At 39.9% G+C, this 16,441-nt stretch overlaps 1 protein-coding gene across 7 annotated transcripts in view; it reads right to left on the reverse strand.

Annotated features, from left to right (window-relative positions):
* Positions 1-2,461: 2,461 nt before the first annotated feature.
* Positions 2,462-16,441, reverse strand: part of LOC121276532 — an 82,002-nt gene continuing 68,022 nt past the window's right edge. For 6 of the 7 annotated variants that reach the window (XM_041185059.1, XM_041185060.1, XM_041185056.1 and 3 more), the window contains 2 exons: positions 12,479-12,602; positions 2,462-6,506 (listed from right to left, as the gene is read on the reverse strand). In XM_041185059.1, the coding sequence (XP_041040993.1) occupies positions 6,298-6,506; positions 12,479-12,602 (333 nt within the window). In that variant the 3' untranslated portion in view covers positions 2,462-6,297. The remainder of the gene's footprint in view (positions 6,507-12,478; positions 12,603-16,441) is intronic. The other variant, XM_041185063.1, reaches the window with a different exon arrangement.

Raw genomic sequence — 16,441 nt, forward strand, 5'->3', positions numbered from 1 at the left:
GTGCTGACTTCCCAAGCTCCACTTTCATTGAGGATGGGGATGTTTTTGGAGCCACTTCTGCTTCATTATTTGACAACAGCTGTTGACAATTACAGGATATGGCAGAATTGTTTGATTTGATCTGTTGGTGTTGGGATTGCTTAACTCAGTTTGGAGCATAAAGCTACAACATGCATGTTAAAAATCAGAAGCAGTATCAGGTTAGCATCTCATTTTCAGGTTTGCCTGTTGTTGCTCCTGGCATGCTTTCCCAAACAGTTTATTGAATCAGGATTTGTTCCCTGGTTTCATCAGAATTATACAGTAATGCATATGCTAGGCCATGATGTTACAGATTGTGGTTGAATACAATTCTGTTGCTACTGATGGCTCAGCGCCTCAGTTGTCCAGTATTGACTGCTCAGTTTGTTGAGTCCATCTCATTTAACAGTGTTTGTGCTACACAAGATGGACGATGTCCTCAGTATGAAGTTGAGGCTTCATTTCCACAAGGACTGTGCTGTGGCAAATCTTACCAATGCTGTCACAGACATTAGCATTTTCAGGCATTGCTGAAGGAGTTCCTCAGGGTAGTGTCCTAGGTTCACCTATCTTCAGCTGCTTCATCAATGAAGTCCCCTCCAACACAGAGCCAAAAATGGAGATGTTCACTGATGATTGCACAATGTTCAGTACCATTTGTGGCAACTCAGATACTGAAAAAGCAGTCCATCCCCTTATGCAGTAAAACCTGGACAAGATTTACTCTTGGGCTGATAAGTGGCAAGTAACATTTGCACCAAACAAGGACCATGTCCAACATGAGAGAATCTAACCATGCCCCCCCACCCCCTGCACCCCACCAACCAAATTGAACAGAAGGTTGAATGCTAGGCAACTGAGATTGAACAAGTGTGGTTGTGAGTGATTTGGCTCTGGGGAGAAATTATTTACCCATGGAGGAAGTAGGGTTATGGCTGGTGATGGTTATAAAGAAGCGCATGTACATAGCATTGTCTGGGAAGTGACTATGATCCATGACAAAGCTGAAGGGGGTCATAAATATTCTTTAATGGAGGGAAAGATTTAGGGAGTACAAGCATAATGTTTCGATGCAAGTACAAAAAGCAGGCCAAGGCTGTGTGATTAGAATCTGCTAGATTTCTCATCCATACTCCCATTGAATAAATGATACTATTTAGTGGAAGTCATACAGTTGTAGGATTACAAACCGTAAATTTTAGGACCATAGACATTGATTTTCTTTTCTAATTTAAAAATAGCCATATTTACTGAACGTTCTGACTTCCAACTTGCCAAACTTTGGAAACTGATGCTTATTCTTTCTTGATGATCAGGGAAAAACAAGATTGCATTTTGCAGTGAAAGGAAGGTGAAAATAGATCTGAAGGGGAAATTGGTTGGGGTCATACCCAGCACAAAGGCTTAAGCATGACAGGTAGCATTCATGCCATACAAGTGCAGGGCAATGACCATCTTCCAACGAGAGAGTGAGTCTGTCTCCGCTTGACATTCAATGACATTAACATCACTGAATTCCCCCACTATCAACATCCTGGGGGTTAGCATTGACTAGAAATTGAACTGGACTGGCCATATAAATACTGTGGCTACAAGAGAAGGTCAGAGGCTCAGAATGCTGTGGAATGTAACTCCCCTCATGACTCCCCACCTGTCCACCATCTACAAGGCACGAGTCAGGAGTGTGATGGAATACTCTCCACTTGCCTGGACGAGTGCAGCTCCCACATCTCTTAAGAAGCTTGACACTTTTATCCAGGATAAAAGTAGCCCACTTGAGTGGCACCCCATCCACCACCTTAAAACATTCAGTCCCTCCACCACCAACTCAGTGCCAGCAGTAGTGTGTACCATCTACAAGTTGCACTGCAACTCACCTCGGCTCCTTCAACAGCACCTTCCAAACTCACGACCTCTATTGCCTAGAAAGACAAAGGCAGCAGATACATGGGAAATACCACTACTCCCAAGTTCCCCTCCATTCAGACATGGAACTATACTGCTGTTCCTTCACTCTCACTGGGTCAAAATCCTGGGGCTCTCTTCCTAACAACATTGTCGATGTACCTAACACCACATGGACTGCAACCATTCAAGGTGGCAACTCACCACCACCTCCAAGGGTAATTAGGGGTGAGCAATATGAAAAGAAACTATTCATTCATGGGATATGGGTGCCACTGGCTAGGCCAACTCTCATCTTCCACCACTAATTGCCCTTGAGAAGGTGGTGATGAGTTGTCTTCTTGAATCGTTGCAGTCCATGTGTTGTAGGAACACCCACTGTGCTCTTAGGAACCAACAGCCTGGCCAGCATCATGAAAGAATACATTTTTAAAATGTCTTTCCAGTCCCCCTGAGATATAAAGTAAGAGATATAAAAAGATTTTTTACTCATCGATAGACTGATTCGGAAGAAAAAATTGTCCTGAACACAGTATTGAATTTTCTGTTTATTTTGGTTCCTTTACAGTCACAAAAACTAAGTGAACATCACATTTATTTAAACATTGATGAAACACTACGAACTTTTCAAAAATTTTAGAAATAAAAATCAGAACATAGATCACACTTCCTGCAGCTTTACATTTTGAGCATCACTGTTGCTTAGCATCAACCATGCTTTCAAAGGATAGTAATACACAATTTTCACAAAATGACATTCCTCACTAAAAAGGGTACTTTCCCTATCTATTCTGCCATGTCACCAAAACACAAAATAAAATCAAAAATGTTTGTGACATTTCAATCGTAAATGCAACTATCATACTAGTTGTAAAAATTTGAAAGGGTTATTTACCAGATACTTTACACTTACATATTTTAAAACAGACCTGTTGCACTTCATGTATTTTCTGTGCAAAGCTCATAATTAAAAATAAAGTCAATCACTTCCAATCTACAAAAACTTTCCCAAAAAATAAACCAACTTGCTTCAGGAGCCAGATGTTCTTAAGATCTAATAGCCTCTAAACAAATTTTGCATGAAATAGCATTTAGACCATATGACCCTCAAAGTACAGGTCACATCTCACACAGTTGATGCTTAGCAACAGAGTACAACGTGCATTATGTGGAATAATACCTCACACATTGAAAAATGGCCTAGTTAGAAAACAGATTCACGCAATTTTGAATCTCTAATATTTAAGTTATCTATCAATGTCGAGTGTATCCATGAGGAAAGTAATTATGAGGTGTCTTACATTTTACTATACAAGTATTGTCATTTAATGGCCATTTCAATCTGTATTAAACGCAGGAGATTGTATATTTCAATATTTCATGCACGAGTTTTTCTGCCCTTCCAACAGGGTCTCCAGGCCTCACTCCATACCTCACAAAACAGCCAGCCATAATTTAGATTCCTAAAATAAACCATCTGGAGATTTCATGCGTGACCCAAGGTATCTCATTCACCAATATTTTGGCTCCTCTGTGGCAAAGTATATAGCCTCCTTCTGACTCCTGCCCAACCAGGCTGTGCCACAAGAACCAAATTCCTCACCAATAAAGTTCAATTTAAGAGTTGTGGTTATTACTTAGATATTCTTCTGTTTCTAATTGTCTGCATATTAGAGCACTAGTATTGGAGATAAAAACTCTTGCACTTTTCAGCCTCCTGGGCAATTTTCTCCTGTCCCCTCCTTACTATGCATGGGTGCTAGTTATCTTCAAAGTAATCATCAGCAAATTAATCAAGTGCAGGAAGATAGTTGAGATTAACCCTAATCCAAGTCAATGCTGATACCTAAGCACTTTAGCAAGAATCCTTGAATTGTGATCAAATAGGAACTCTAGTCAATATTCCCCTCCCTAATTGATGGGTGCCATAATCAATTAAGTGGTTGCCCTAATTAAGATTTGGTAACTTAACACTTAACTGAGAATTGAACATGGAACCTTAATGCTCTAAACAGTGGAATAACAGACTTGGCCATCAGCAGAACCACTTACATTATCTTTAAAGCATTTTAGCAATATATTTTGGTTGCATGTTTGAGTATAAAAAGCACATTTTTAAATTACTCAAGAATGGGAAGGTTTTTTTTATTTTAAATAGCATATTGTTCCAATGTTCAAAACACTGCTCATCTAATTACAGCTCGCAAAACAATAAGATGGTTATTCCTTAAGGACATAATTCACTTTTACAAGTGAATTCACACACATACAAGTTAAAGCTAAACGATTCAGTGAAAGAGTTTCATGGGTCTGATTCAGTTACAAATCTGATACTGCAACAATCTTTTGAAAGATATTGTATTAAAATAGCCAAAATTCACAATACTTGTGTACTCTGAACAGTCCAAATGAGGAAATGGTCGACGATCATGCAAATTCCTCCAATTCTGCTTTCTAATATTCAATATGTACTACAAAGTGAATTTGCAGATACAACTGACGAAGGGTGCAATTTAAAAGCTACAAGGAAAATGCAATATTCAAACGATTAGTTAACAAACACTTGCACATAAAAATAGCTATCAGCTGAAGGACATTTCTATTTGGGTGTATAAGAACACCAAGATTCTTGAAATTAAAAAGTCAAGCTAATTAACGCAACACTAACAAAATAAACTCACAGACTTGCACACCGTAGTTCCATGCCTAACAGAAAAACAGTTTCAGTCACCCAATGTTTCTTCCATATATATAATAGACATGACAGTTAAAGCTCTCTAAATCACCCAAAAGTAGCCTTTCAACACTTCTGTCATGTATCAAAAGTTTACCAAAATCATCAAGCCACTTATAGCCAGATAAATAAGAAGCATTTTCCCCTACTACTAAATTCAAAATGGTGGGGGGGGGGAGAGAATATAGATTTAGGCAAGTTGCCTAACTTAACTACACCTCGCACTGCTTGAAGTGCATTAGATTTGATGCCATAACTACCTTGAAACTCATCTTTATTATTGTATTAAATGTCTACCAAACCAAATCATAGCTTTCATGCTGCATGTATTGGTGGCCACATTTAGCTCGTAAACTGATGTTGTGTACATGCTGAAGACTGCCCAAGTCAACACTGTCAGGAGAGAATTTCGAATAAATTTATGTTTGCTCTTTTTAAGGCTTCCCACTCAACACAAACTAGTCTTCAGGGAACAGGGCTGGGAGATTTTCTCCCCAATTTCAATACCAGCTCAAATAGTTGTATCATTATTTTTTGCTCCCCTCTCCAAATGGCATTGCCTATTGGCATTTGATGCACAAAAGCAATTTGTGAGCTGAGTGTACTAGTTAGAACACCAGTGTGATAAATATCAGTGAACAAAAATAAAACAACAGATTCTTAAGCTTCCCATCACTAAAGATTATAAAAAGGTTACCATTTTTATTAATGACTATTTTTTTGAAAATGGTCTTACCATTTGAATTGAACATTAAAATATCTATGTTTCATTTCTAAATGATCACTTTATTGGCTTATGGGCATCACAGATCAATTGTTGTTTGCATTGTGTATACAAACTTATTTGAGTACAAAATTGTAGAAAAACCGTATCTCTCCCTCTTTTAAAAACTTTTGAGTAAATGTATCATATGGCATGGTGCTGAACTAGACAACCCAACAAAAGCTTTGGGTCTCTGCAGAATTGGTTGATCCCACATCAGACAATAGTGGTAACATAACTCAGTATCCCTAGATATGGAAGTTGTGGGGAGGACAGTGCTGGCAGCCAGGTTCCTGTTCCCAATTGCCAATAATCCCTGCTCAACAAGATGCTTGCTGATGTCAGGTGAGGACAGAATGGGGCCTGTATGTGATGCCCATCATGATCTAACTGTCCACAGATAATGTGAAAGTTTGAGTGGTGGATGCTCGTGCCTATGGAAATGCAGTCACAAGATGAACAAAAAAAGTATGTTGATAAAAATAACATTTCACTCGTGAAACTAGTTGTTCTAAGCACATCAGGTTGTGTACATGTAGTGTTCAATGACAGGAGAAAAAAGGCAAGCTATTTATAACATTGCTTCTAGACATGACTGCTTGCTTTTCAATAAGTGTCAAGAGGGTGGCAGAGAAATATATTAATTCATTGAATTTCAGTTGAATTGTGAGCTTGGGTTAGAGCAGAAGTCATATGGCTAACCTTTCAGGAGATGCAAGCTACTTAAGAAACAAATACAAAAAGCACACATAGTATAATGGATGGTCAGGGAAGTTATAGAACTAAGAGATCAATTTGTGCTGTGCTGCAGGTGTGCCACGTTCAGAACGCACAGCCCAAACCATTATTTTTTGTATACAAACTTGCAATGAATTTAGCGACCAAAGTAGGTATTGGTTGTGCTTGTATTCATGCCCCAGTTTACATCCTGAATACTGGATTTGTAATCTGACGAATAGCCCCTGCCTGAAGAGGAATACAACGCAGAATCTCTGGCAGGAGTGGCAGAGGATAGGTACGATGAGGATTCAAGTGACTGTCTCAGGTTTGTTGCCAAAGTATCCTGTTTCCAATCATAACCGCCTAAAAAAAGAGCAAAATAGAACGTAAGTAGATTTTGTTGCAGTAAAAATGGACTGCGATGCGAGGTCTGAAAAACTATAAAACAAGAACAGAAAACGCTGGAAAAGCTCAGTAGGTCTAACAGCATCTGTGGAGAGAAAAACAGAGTTAAAGTTTTGAGTCCACACGACTCTTCTCCAGAGCTAAAGAGAAGTAAAAATGTGATGAAATTTATACTGATTAAGGGGGAGTGGAGCAGGTGAAGCTGGATAGAAGGCCAGTGATAGCTGGGGGCAAAGGAGAGACTGACAAATATGTCATGAACAAAGGACAAAGGAAGTGTTAATGGTAGTGGTAAGGGCTAAAGGAGGTGCCGATCTTGGCATTAAGGTAAGAAAGCAGAATGTGATAATAGCAGGACAAGGATAAGCACTCTGTAAAGAACAACATGAACAAGTAACAGATGGCCCTTGGTGTGGGGTGGGGGAGGGGACTGTGGTGGGGAAAAAAGGTTGGAAATAGGATAAAAGGTAGGATAAAACAATGAATAAAAATGAAAATAAATAAAAATAAAGTGGATAAAAAATAATGAAGATGGAAAATGGGGTGTAGATAGAGGAATGAGTTCATGGTCTAAAGTTGTTGAACTTACTGTTAATTCCGGAAGGCTGTGAAGTGCCTAATTGGGAGATGAGGTGCTGTTCCTCCAGTTTGCGTTGGGCTTCACTGGATCATTGCAGCAGGCAAAGGACATACATGTGGGCATGAGAACAGATTGGTGTGCTGAAATGGCAAGTGACTGGAAGGTCTGGGTCATGCTTGCAGACAGACCGAAGGTGTACCGCAAAGTGGTCACCCAGTCTACATTTGGTCTCTCCAATGTAGAGACCACCACATTGGGAACGATCAAATTGAAGGAGGTGCAAGTGAGGCGCTGCTTCACCTGAAAAAAGTGTGTTGGGCCCTTGGATGGTGAGGAGGGAGAAGGTTAAGGGGCAGGTGTTGTACCTTCTGCGATTGCATGGGAAGGTGCCATGGGAAGGGGATGGGGTGTTGGGGGTGATGGAGGAGTGGACTAGGGTGTCCCGGAGGGAACAGTCCCTACGGAATGCTGACCTGGGTGGGTGGGGGCGGGCAGGGGGGAGAGATGTGTTTAGTGGTGGCATCATGCTGGAGGTGGCGGAGGATGATCCTTTGAATGTGGAGGCTGGTGGAGTGAAAAGTAAGGATAGGGGGAACCCTGTCATGGTTCTGGGAGGGAGGGGAAGGTGTTGGACACGGTTGAGGGCCCTGTCAACCACAGTGGGTGGGAAACCTTGGTTAAGGAAGAAGGAAGACATGTCAGAAGCACTGTTTTGAAAGTGGCATCATCGGAACAGATGCGACGGACGCGAAGGAACTGAGAGAATGGGATGGAATCCTTACAGGAAGCAGGAAGCAGGGTGTGAGTATCTGTGGGAGTCGGTGGGCTTGTACTGAATATTGGCGGACAGTCTATAACCGGAAATTGAGACAGAGATCAAGAAAAGGAAGTATCAGAGATGGACCATGTGGAGGTGTTGGAGGGGTGGAAATTGGAAACAAAATTGATAAGATTTCCAAGTCCAGGTGAGAGCATGAAGCAGCACCCAAACAGCCATTGATGTACTGAAAGAAAGAGTAGTGGGAGGGGGCCTGAACAGGACCGGAACAAGGAATGTTCAACATGCCCCTCACTTCCCCGCTATCGGCATTCCGTAGGGACTGATCCTTCAGGGACACCTGGTCCACTCCATCACACCCAACACCTCATCACCCTCCCATGCAAATCGCAGAAAGTGCAATGCCTGTCCCTTTACCTCCTCACCTTCCAAGGGCCCAAACACACTTGACAAGTGAAACACTGCTTCACTGAACCTCCTTCAGTTTGGACTACTGTATTCGCGGCTCCCAATGTGGTCTCCTTTACACTGGAGAGACCAAACGCAGATTGGGTGACCGCTTTGTGGAACATCTTTGGTCTGCTGCAAGCATGACCCAGACCTCCCTGTCGCTTGCCATTTCAACACACCATCCTGCTCTCCTGCCCATATGTCCGTCCTTGGCCTGTTGCAATATTCCAGTGAAGCTCAACGCAAACTGGAGGAACAGCACCCCATCTTCTGATTAGGCATTTTACAGCCTTCCGGACTTAACATTGAGTTCAACAACTTCAGGCCATGAACTCTCTCCTCTATCCTCACCCCTTTATCCCTTTTTTCCATATTCATTTTTATTTTTAAAGCTTTATCCACTTTTTATTTTCATTTTTATTCATTGTTTTATCCCCACCTTTTATCCTATTTTCCAACCTTTCCCCCCACCACCAATCTCTCCCTCCACCCCATCCCAAGAGCCATCTGTCACTAGTTTATCTTCTTTTCAGAGTACATACCCTTGTCCTATTATCACATTCTGCTTTGTTACCTTAATGCCACCATCAGCACTCCTTTAGCCCCTACCACTACCATTAACACCCCATTTGTCCTTTTGTTCATGACACATTTGTTAACCTCTCCTTTGCCCCCACCTGTTGCCAGCCTTCTATACAGTTTTACCTGCTCCACCCGACCCCCCCTTAAACAGTATAAATTTCAATCACATTTTTACTTCTCTTTAGCTCTGAAGAGTCATACGGACTTGAAACGTTAACTGTTTTTCTCTCCACAGATGCTGTTAGACCTGAGTTTTTCCAGCATTTTCTGTTTTTGTTTCAGATTTCCAGCATCTACAGTATTTTGCTTTCATCTTACTGAAAAATTATAGCAAGGCAGCTACCCAAATGTCCCATTATAAAACAAGTAATGCAATGTGGCATTAAGTGCTACAAGTTGCATTTTCAAATCCTCAGGTGAAGTAAGCATTTCAATTTGACATGTGGCAAAAATGCTAAACCACTTCCAGAAGTTGGTAGCTACAAACACCATGACACAACAAATCTGAAACATATACACCAACACAATGTTTCTCTTTTAAAAACTGATTAGTAGAAACAAATTCTCAAGATACTTTGTCAGAATCATGTGATGGCGGTTCTCACCAGTTCTCTGCCATGCAAATTCTGTCTGTAACAGAAGTTCAATTACTGACTAGCTTAAAAAAGATATCAGAATTCTGATTCAATTTATAGAGGTTCTGTGCAGATCTGGATGAACCAGTTCCTGAGTTAAGGGTATACATTCAACCCATGGAATCTAGAAGTTGTGATTCCAGCAGTATTTTTGCACTGGCAACATTTATTGGCACTTGATGGCACAAATACTTGGCCATTTTTGGTTAGCATCAGAGAGATCAATAACTGCAGGCTAAATCCCTCAGAATGCAGTGACTATCAGACCAGGGAATACTCAAGCACTTTGATCCTGAAATATCGGTTTTGCTTTCTTGTGCTTGAGGATAGGTCTAAGTCTCTGTCCTTGGAAAATACCAGCAGCAGGTACAGGAATAACACTTATACCTCTCCTGTCCTTGAAGCAGATCTCCTTTAGGGTGAAAAATATAATTACTTTTTATAAGTCACCCTTTGCCAACCACTGCCATACCAGAGCATGTATGTGCAGAATGCTATTTAATATTGGAGCGAAAAACCTGTGGCATTGGAATCTGACTCAATCGCAGGCTTTTAATCACACCACAAAAATAATAGCAGGTACATGCTCTCCATTCGATCACTATGGTTTGAAGGCACAAACCATTGTTGAAGTAGTGTCCTGGAACAAAAGCAGTGGATCATGTTCCATTTTTCATGACACAAATTTTATTGAAGTGAAGGTATTTAAAGCCCAACTAAAAAAATGTTGGTGAATCTTCGGCATGCGTTAAATTGTCTCTGAAATCTCCCAGATAATTACTTACCAGGTCTAACTCAAATCACCAAACCCTTAGGTGACATTTGATAGATGCACAGGCACAAATGTGAGTGTAGGGAATCAGCCAAAAAAGGATCAACTGAATTTCCATTTCAGTCATTGACTGATGCTTTCAACTGCATTTTAGTCAGCTTCACATGTCTACATAGATGCCTGATAAACCAGAACAAACAGTATGCATATAGCATTCATTAATCTTCCAGCTGGGAGGGAAAAGGTATTATGGGGATATGTTCAGCAGCTAGTGACACAAGCCAGCAATGGAACAAATTTACAAAGATGCATTCATTGGAAGCTAAAGACAACTGGAACATTTCCAGAGTTCTCTCTTCTCAATGTGGATCATACCTTATACAAGACAGTGAATTCTGCTGACAGTGTTATTCAAACACCATTTGCACAGGCTCCCCATATGGTTATTAGAATCAACAATCTATGTCGAAACTACAGATGGTTTCATTCACCATTAAAACTCACAGGACATAGATAACCCTGCCTCAGCAAATGGAGGAAGTCACAAGCACCAGTAAATGCAGAAAGTCACAGGCACCATTACCTTCTCCCAACTCAAATGTCATTATGTAAAAAGGTACTTTTGTGCTTTCATGAGGAGCTCCAGAAGAGTGCAACTCAAATGGATCTCTCTGCATTGCTCAATCCTATTAAAATTTAGGTGGTGCTGACATTCCTAAGCTGGGCCAGTAGGAGAGTAAAGTCCAGTGGTTCCTGTAGTTTCAGGGGCAGAATTTGGCTCCATAAATTTACAGGCAAGTGGAGAAGGGCAACTCATGAAACCTTCAAAATGTCAGTCTCTGATTCCATTCAGTCCTTGACATTACAGAATGCTATCAACACCTGAGTACCACAGAATGCTGTTACCAACACTCTTTTGATGTAAAAGTGCTAGAAGGTTGAAGCCATTTGTTCATTAAAGTCAAAGAAATTTGACTTGAACAGAGGTTGAGTTCAATTCAATGTTATGAAAAAATGGACTTCTTCCTTGATGTAAAAGAGAGCATTCTTTAGGTTCTCTCATGAGTGGTGGTGAGGAGGTTCTTGGAAATTGGGACCAAGGTGAATGAAATTGCTCAATGATGGCAGTGTGTCTCTCCAAAACATGGAACTGCCTGTAAGTAAGGCTTAAACGGTTCAGCCTTAAAAGAATTACAAGGTTGAACTACACTCCAACCTAGTGTTGGAATGGGCAGATTTTGCAGCTGGGGACACAACTCCCAAGTCCACTAATAGGAGCTACCCCCAAGGTACAAAAAAGCTGGCACAGATAATTATGAATCTTAAGCAACTGGTAATATACTCAAGATCTGTTAAGCAAATATTGCTTTTGAGGGGTTTCTTGGATACTGGGACCAAAGTGACTGCAACTGCCCATTGGTGATGGTGGTACCTCTACAACAGCTGGCATTGCCTGCAAGTAGGACTTAAATGGTTTAACCTTCAGGCTTTCGAATACGACAAACAGGACTCACTAACAGGACTCACTCCGACCGGAGGTTGCAAAGGGCAAGTTTTGCAGGTGGAAACTCAGCTCCAAATCCACTTAAAGGAGTTATGCCCGAAATATAATAAAGCTGGCATGGATAAATTTGGATTTTAGGCACCTGATTTGTGCACCAAGGGTCAGCTAACCTACAAAAGCAACTGGCTGGTGTAGCCAATGACAGCTGACTCTTGTGCAACGTGGATCCCAATGATGGGTCCTTGATCTCAGGAACCGAACCAATACTGCAAAGCGGAACACAGATTTGGCCAGAACGATGCACTTTAGTAACCATTTCTGAAAATGATCCAAAGACTGGACTAGGCTGGTATGCCAGATCAAGCCACCACAGATTGCAGGAATCTGAACTTTTGATCCAGAATATAAATTAGGATCTCAATTGGCTTTTGATCATAGCTCCAAGTGCTGTCCTATTACAAATCCTCTCATCCCACTTACCTGAAAATCCAAGCTAAATTTCAGACAAAAATCCTCAATTGGTCAAATGAAGTCAATTCAAAGATACCAAATGAGGTAAGAGGTAATATGGTTTGCCTGCTGGCACCTGTAAATAGAGATGTTGCTGATAATTTTCAAATCTGAATTACCTCTCGGGCTTTCAGAGCCTCGTACCGCTGAAGCTGGCACATCAGGTTTATATCTGGAATAGTCATCTGGTATACCGATGGATCTTGCAGTTCTCTGATCCAATGTTGGCCTCATGGCTGGGTCCTTTGAGGTTGGGCAAGGGAAAAAAGGTTTGAAATGGGATACAGCTAGAACTACGAAGACACTGTTTAGTTAAAAACAAAGCATAAGAACATAGTTTTTTTTCCCCAAAAGAAGAAAACCCAGTTCTAGTTTATTTACTATAACTTAAGATCATTGAAGCATTTTAGGCTGACAGTAAATAAAGTTCACTGGGATTGTCCGTCAAGTACCTTTGGTAATCAATATAAGATCAAAGTATGATACTTGAGTTCAGTGAAACAAATAAACACAGATCCCAAGCAGTATTGATTTTCAAGCTGCTTTATTCAATTTAGCTGTAATTTCACTGCAATAAAGCTAATTCTGAAATTAGCAGCAAAAACAGAAAATTCTGGAGTGAAAAATTCAAAATGACGACTTTTCAAAAAATATGAATTTAAAAGTTCCAGTTTGTGTTGTGGGGACAATACATCTGTGAGTGAAGAAAGAATCAGAAAATCTATTTAAGTTTCCTATTCCATTCAAAGACAGCCTGCTGTCTGCGTAGTGGAGAGAACAAGGCAGCAAGTAGCAGCCATTTGGTTCGAAAAGTATCAACGGGAGAGTTGAACGTTTTATCACTGTAGACTATTTTCCACCTCCACAGGTTGAATATATTCCTGAAAAATGATCTGCAAGCCAATTTAGCCTTCCTGCTGAATGACTCAAGTCATCTGAAGTCCAACAATTACAAGAACATATCGAGAAGAGTGCATTAGTCTGTTCCAGTAAAACATTAGAGCTAATGCTAATTATCTTCAGAAATATTTTCTCTGGCAAGGGTTCCCACAAACAATAAGAATTCCAAACACGAAGTTTCAAATAGTCATATGAAACTTTTCATACATGACAGTGTTGCACATAAGAGTTGATGGACTCTCCAGTTGATCCGTAAAGTATCAATTGTCAGAAGTGAAGGCTTTACCACAATCTTGAAAGTACCCAAAACGATCGACCAAGAGCATAACTGACATAAGACAACTGTCTGGTTATGAATCAAAACTGGAACCAAAAAAACTCACTGACAAGCAGGAGAAAATATTTTATTTGATTTAAAAAGTGTAATTGGGGAAAAAATGAATTGAATCTGGAATTTTTTGAAGATGGAGATATTACATTATATGTCTGTTTGAAGTTAAAGCTTTGGGTGAACCATATTCCAAATTATCATGAAAAGGGATACCTGGTTGTTAAAATTTTTAAAAAAGGTAACTTTTGGATATAGGTCAAAGTCAGCCAGTCATTTTGGTGAAGGTAAATTAAATCAGTTGTTTTTGCAGCCATACAATGTATGGAAATTCTATCTGGTGTGGATAACTTGAAGAGCAGCATTGCGCATCCTAAACAATGGAAAAATGTAGAAAATGTCTACAAGCATTGACAGAATTGTTGCAGTAAGCAACCGTTAGATATGCTCACAATTTAAGTCAACTACTGTCGCTTCAAATTGCTTAGATGATGGTCCTTGACGTTCTTATTAGCAAAGGAAACCTACTTCCAGATCAAGTAAAAAAACTCATCTGATTGTATGGAACAAGAAGCAATATAAGCTTATATTCCTGAGCACAGGTACAGGTGATAATCATCCAAACCTTTTTTAAATATGTAAAAAAGATTACTAAACTGCATTGTATAACATGAACAATCTGATGCATTCTGGCCATAGTGGAGGAAAATAAATAACTTTCATATAAAGTTAGCGAGAAGTAAAGAAAGCAAAGGAGCTCTCCTGAAGCCCATAGCAATGTGTATAGTCTGACATAAGTACCACTGGAAGAAAGTCTTTTGGCGAGCAAAATTAAAAGTCATTAGAGACATATAAGTTCCTTAACCAGTGCACTGTTAGAGTTTAGAAAGACTTCTGGTCATCTTCTAGCAGTTCCTGAACCAAGTGCTGAAACTGGATGCTACTCTCTGCTGAACATCAAGATTCTCCGACAAAGACCCACTCCAATGCACAGAATGATCAACTTTGGTACACACCTCCCAGCTGCCTTCTTACTTGTGATGTCCTTGCATGGGTTGATAGCACTGTTGGAAGCTGGTAATTTCAAACTCCACTCCAGGATTGAGCACATAATCTAGGTTAGCACTCTAGTATGGGACTATCACAGGTGCTATCCATAAGAACACACTGTTAAGATGAATGTTCACGATCACATTGCATTATGTGAAAAGCAGAGTTTGCAAAGTGTTCTAACTAATATTCTTTCAACTGACACAGCATGACAAAGAATGGGTCAGATCATTCACCTCATTGCCTTTTGTGAAATCTTGCTGTACAAAACGGCTGCCACACCTGCGTTGCAATATGTCACTGCACTTCAAAATAATTACTTGGATGTGAAGCACTTTAGACATTAAAAAGTGTGGCAATGTACAATATATGCAAGCTCTTTCTTCCTTTACATAGGAATAGTTACACCATAATTCTGTCTGAAAATAGGGACTCAAATAGTTTACAGTATTTTCCTCATTTGCAGCAAAACTTAGCGATCACAACAGATTAAGGCTTTGGTAACATCAATGCACGACCCTCATTTTGAATTTGTATATTTACTGCTTAATTTAGGAGAATACACAGGTTATTCCTGCAACTGTTGTGTTGAAAGAAAAAACACTAATCTTTACTTGGATTGGATCAAAGAATGTACAGAACAGTTGTAACATGAAATCTGGAAGTATGCCATACCAAACACAACCAGGTAGAACTGAACAAAAATCTGCTTTCTTTCCATCTTGAGTTCTAGCAAAGGACCATCAGACCACCATAGGAAAAATGGCGTAGCTTGTGGAGTTATAAGATAAAACTGAGAGGATTACGAGTATTTATCTTCACTTTTCATTAGCAGCAATATTAAGAAATGGTAATGGTTAAAGGCGTGCAAATTATCTGTGCTGATGATCATCAGTTGTAAAACAATCCAGGTATTTGTGCAGGAAGAAGCAGTCTGCATACTAAAGGAACATTTAACATTGTGTTGGTATGTGATTTCAAGGAAGTCAGAACAAGAAACAGAAGTCTGAGCCAATTGGTACCAAAAACCTCAGCTGAGAAAATATACCAGGTAACCACCTCTGTGCAGAACTGAAATGTAGTATAAAGTCTCCTTCCCAGCCAAAAACTGAAGAAGTGTTCACAAAACTTCTTCAAATGTTAATTCCAGAGTACCGAATGATTCCTTGCATATGATAGGAGACCTTAATCTGGTTGGTTTTGACACTTTGAATAAAATATGCCTAAGCCCCTATACCAAGTTGATATATGGTATAAGGAATTAATGTTAAAGTTTTAGTGCTGATAGATTTTTGGAAAGTTTGATGAATAGACAATTCATTCAGATGCAAATTGTCCTATTGTGAAAAAATGCAGAGAGCTCTATTTGACATAGTAGGTGCTTGTGTAAATAGTGGTAGCACAGGTTATGCTTTTTGGTACAATGGATCAATGTTTGACATGGTCGTTCATCTGTCAAGAGTGCAGGAGAAGTGCAAAACAGACACATAAAACAAGAAAAAAAACTCACATTGGTTGTTCTGCAAGAATTAAACTTTAATGAACTAACACCTACACATTACAAAGTATTAAGTAACAAAATCTTTTAATACAAACCACAATTGGGCAGATTTTATTCAGAAAAGTTGGAAATCCGTTGTCCAGTATACTCGCATAAGACAAGTAACTGTGTTCACTATTTCGGAGATCGAGAGTTCAAGTCATCTTAATTATGATCCAATGCAGTTGATGACATTGTGGAGAGGGCACTTATTTGACCCAGCTCAAACCTACTCACCTCAGGACTTTCCTAGTGCCAGTCCCG

Source organism: Carcharodon carcharias, chromosome 3, assembly GCF_017639515.1.
Source record: "Carcharodon carcharias isolate sCarCar2 chromosome 3, sCarCar2.pri, whole genome shotgun sequence".
NCBI classification, from domain to species: domain Eukaryota; kingdom Metazoa; phylum Chordata; class Chondrichthyes; order Lamniformes; family Lamnidae; genus Carcharodon; species Carcharodon carcharias.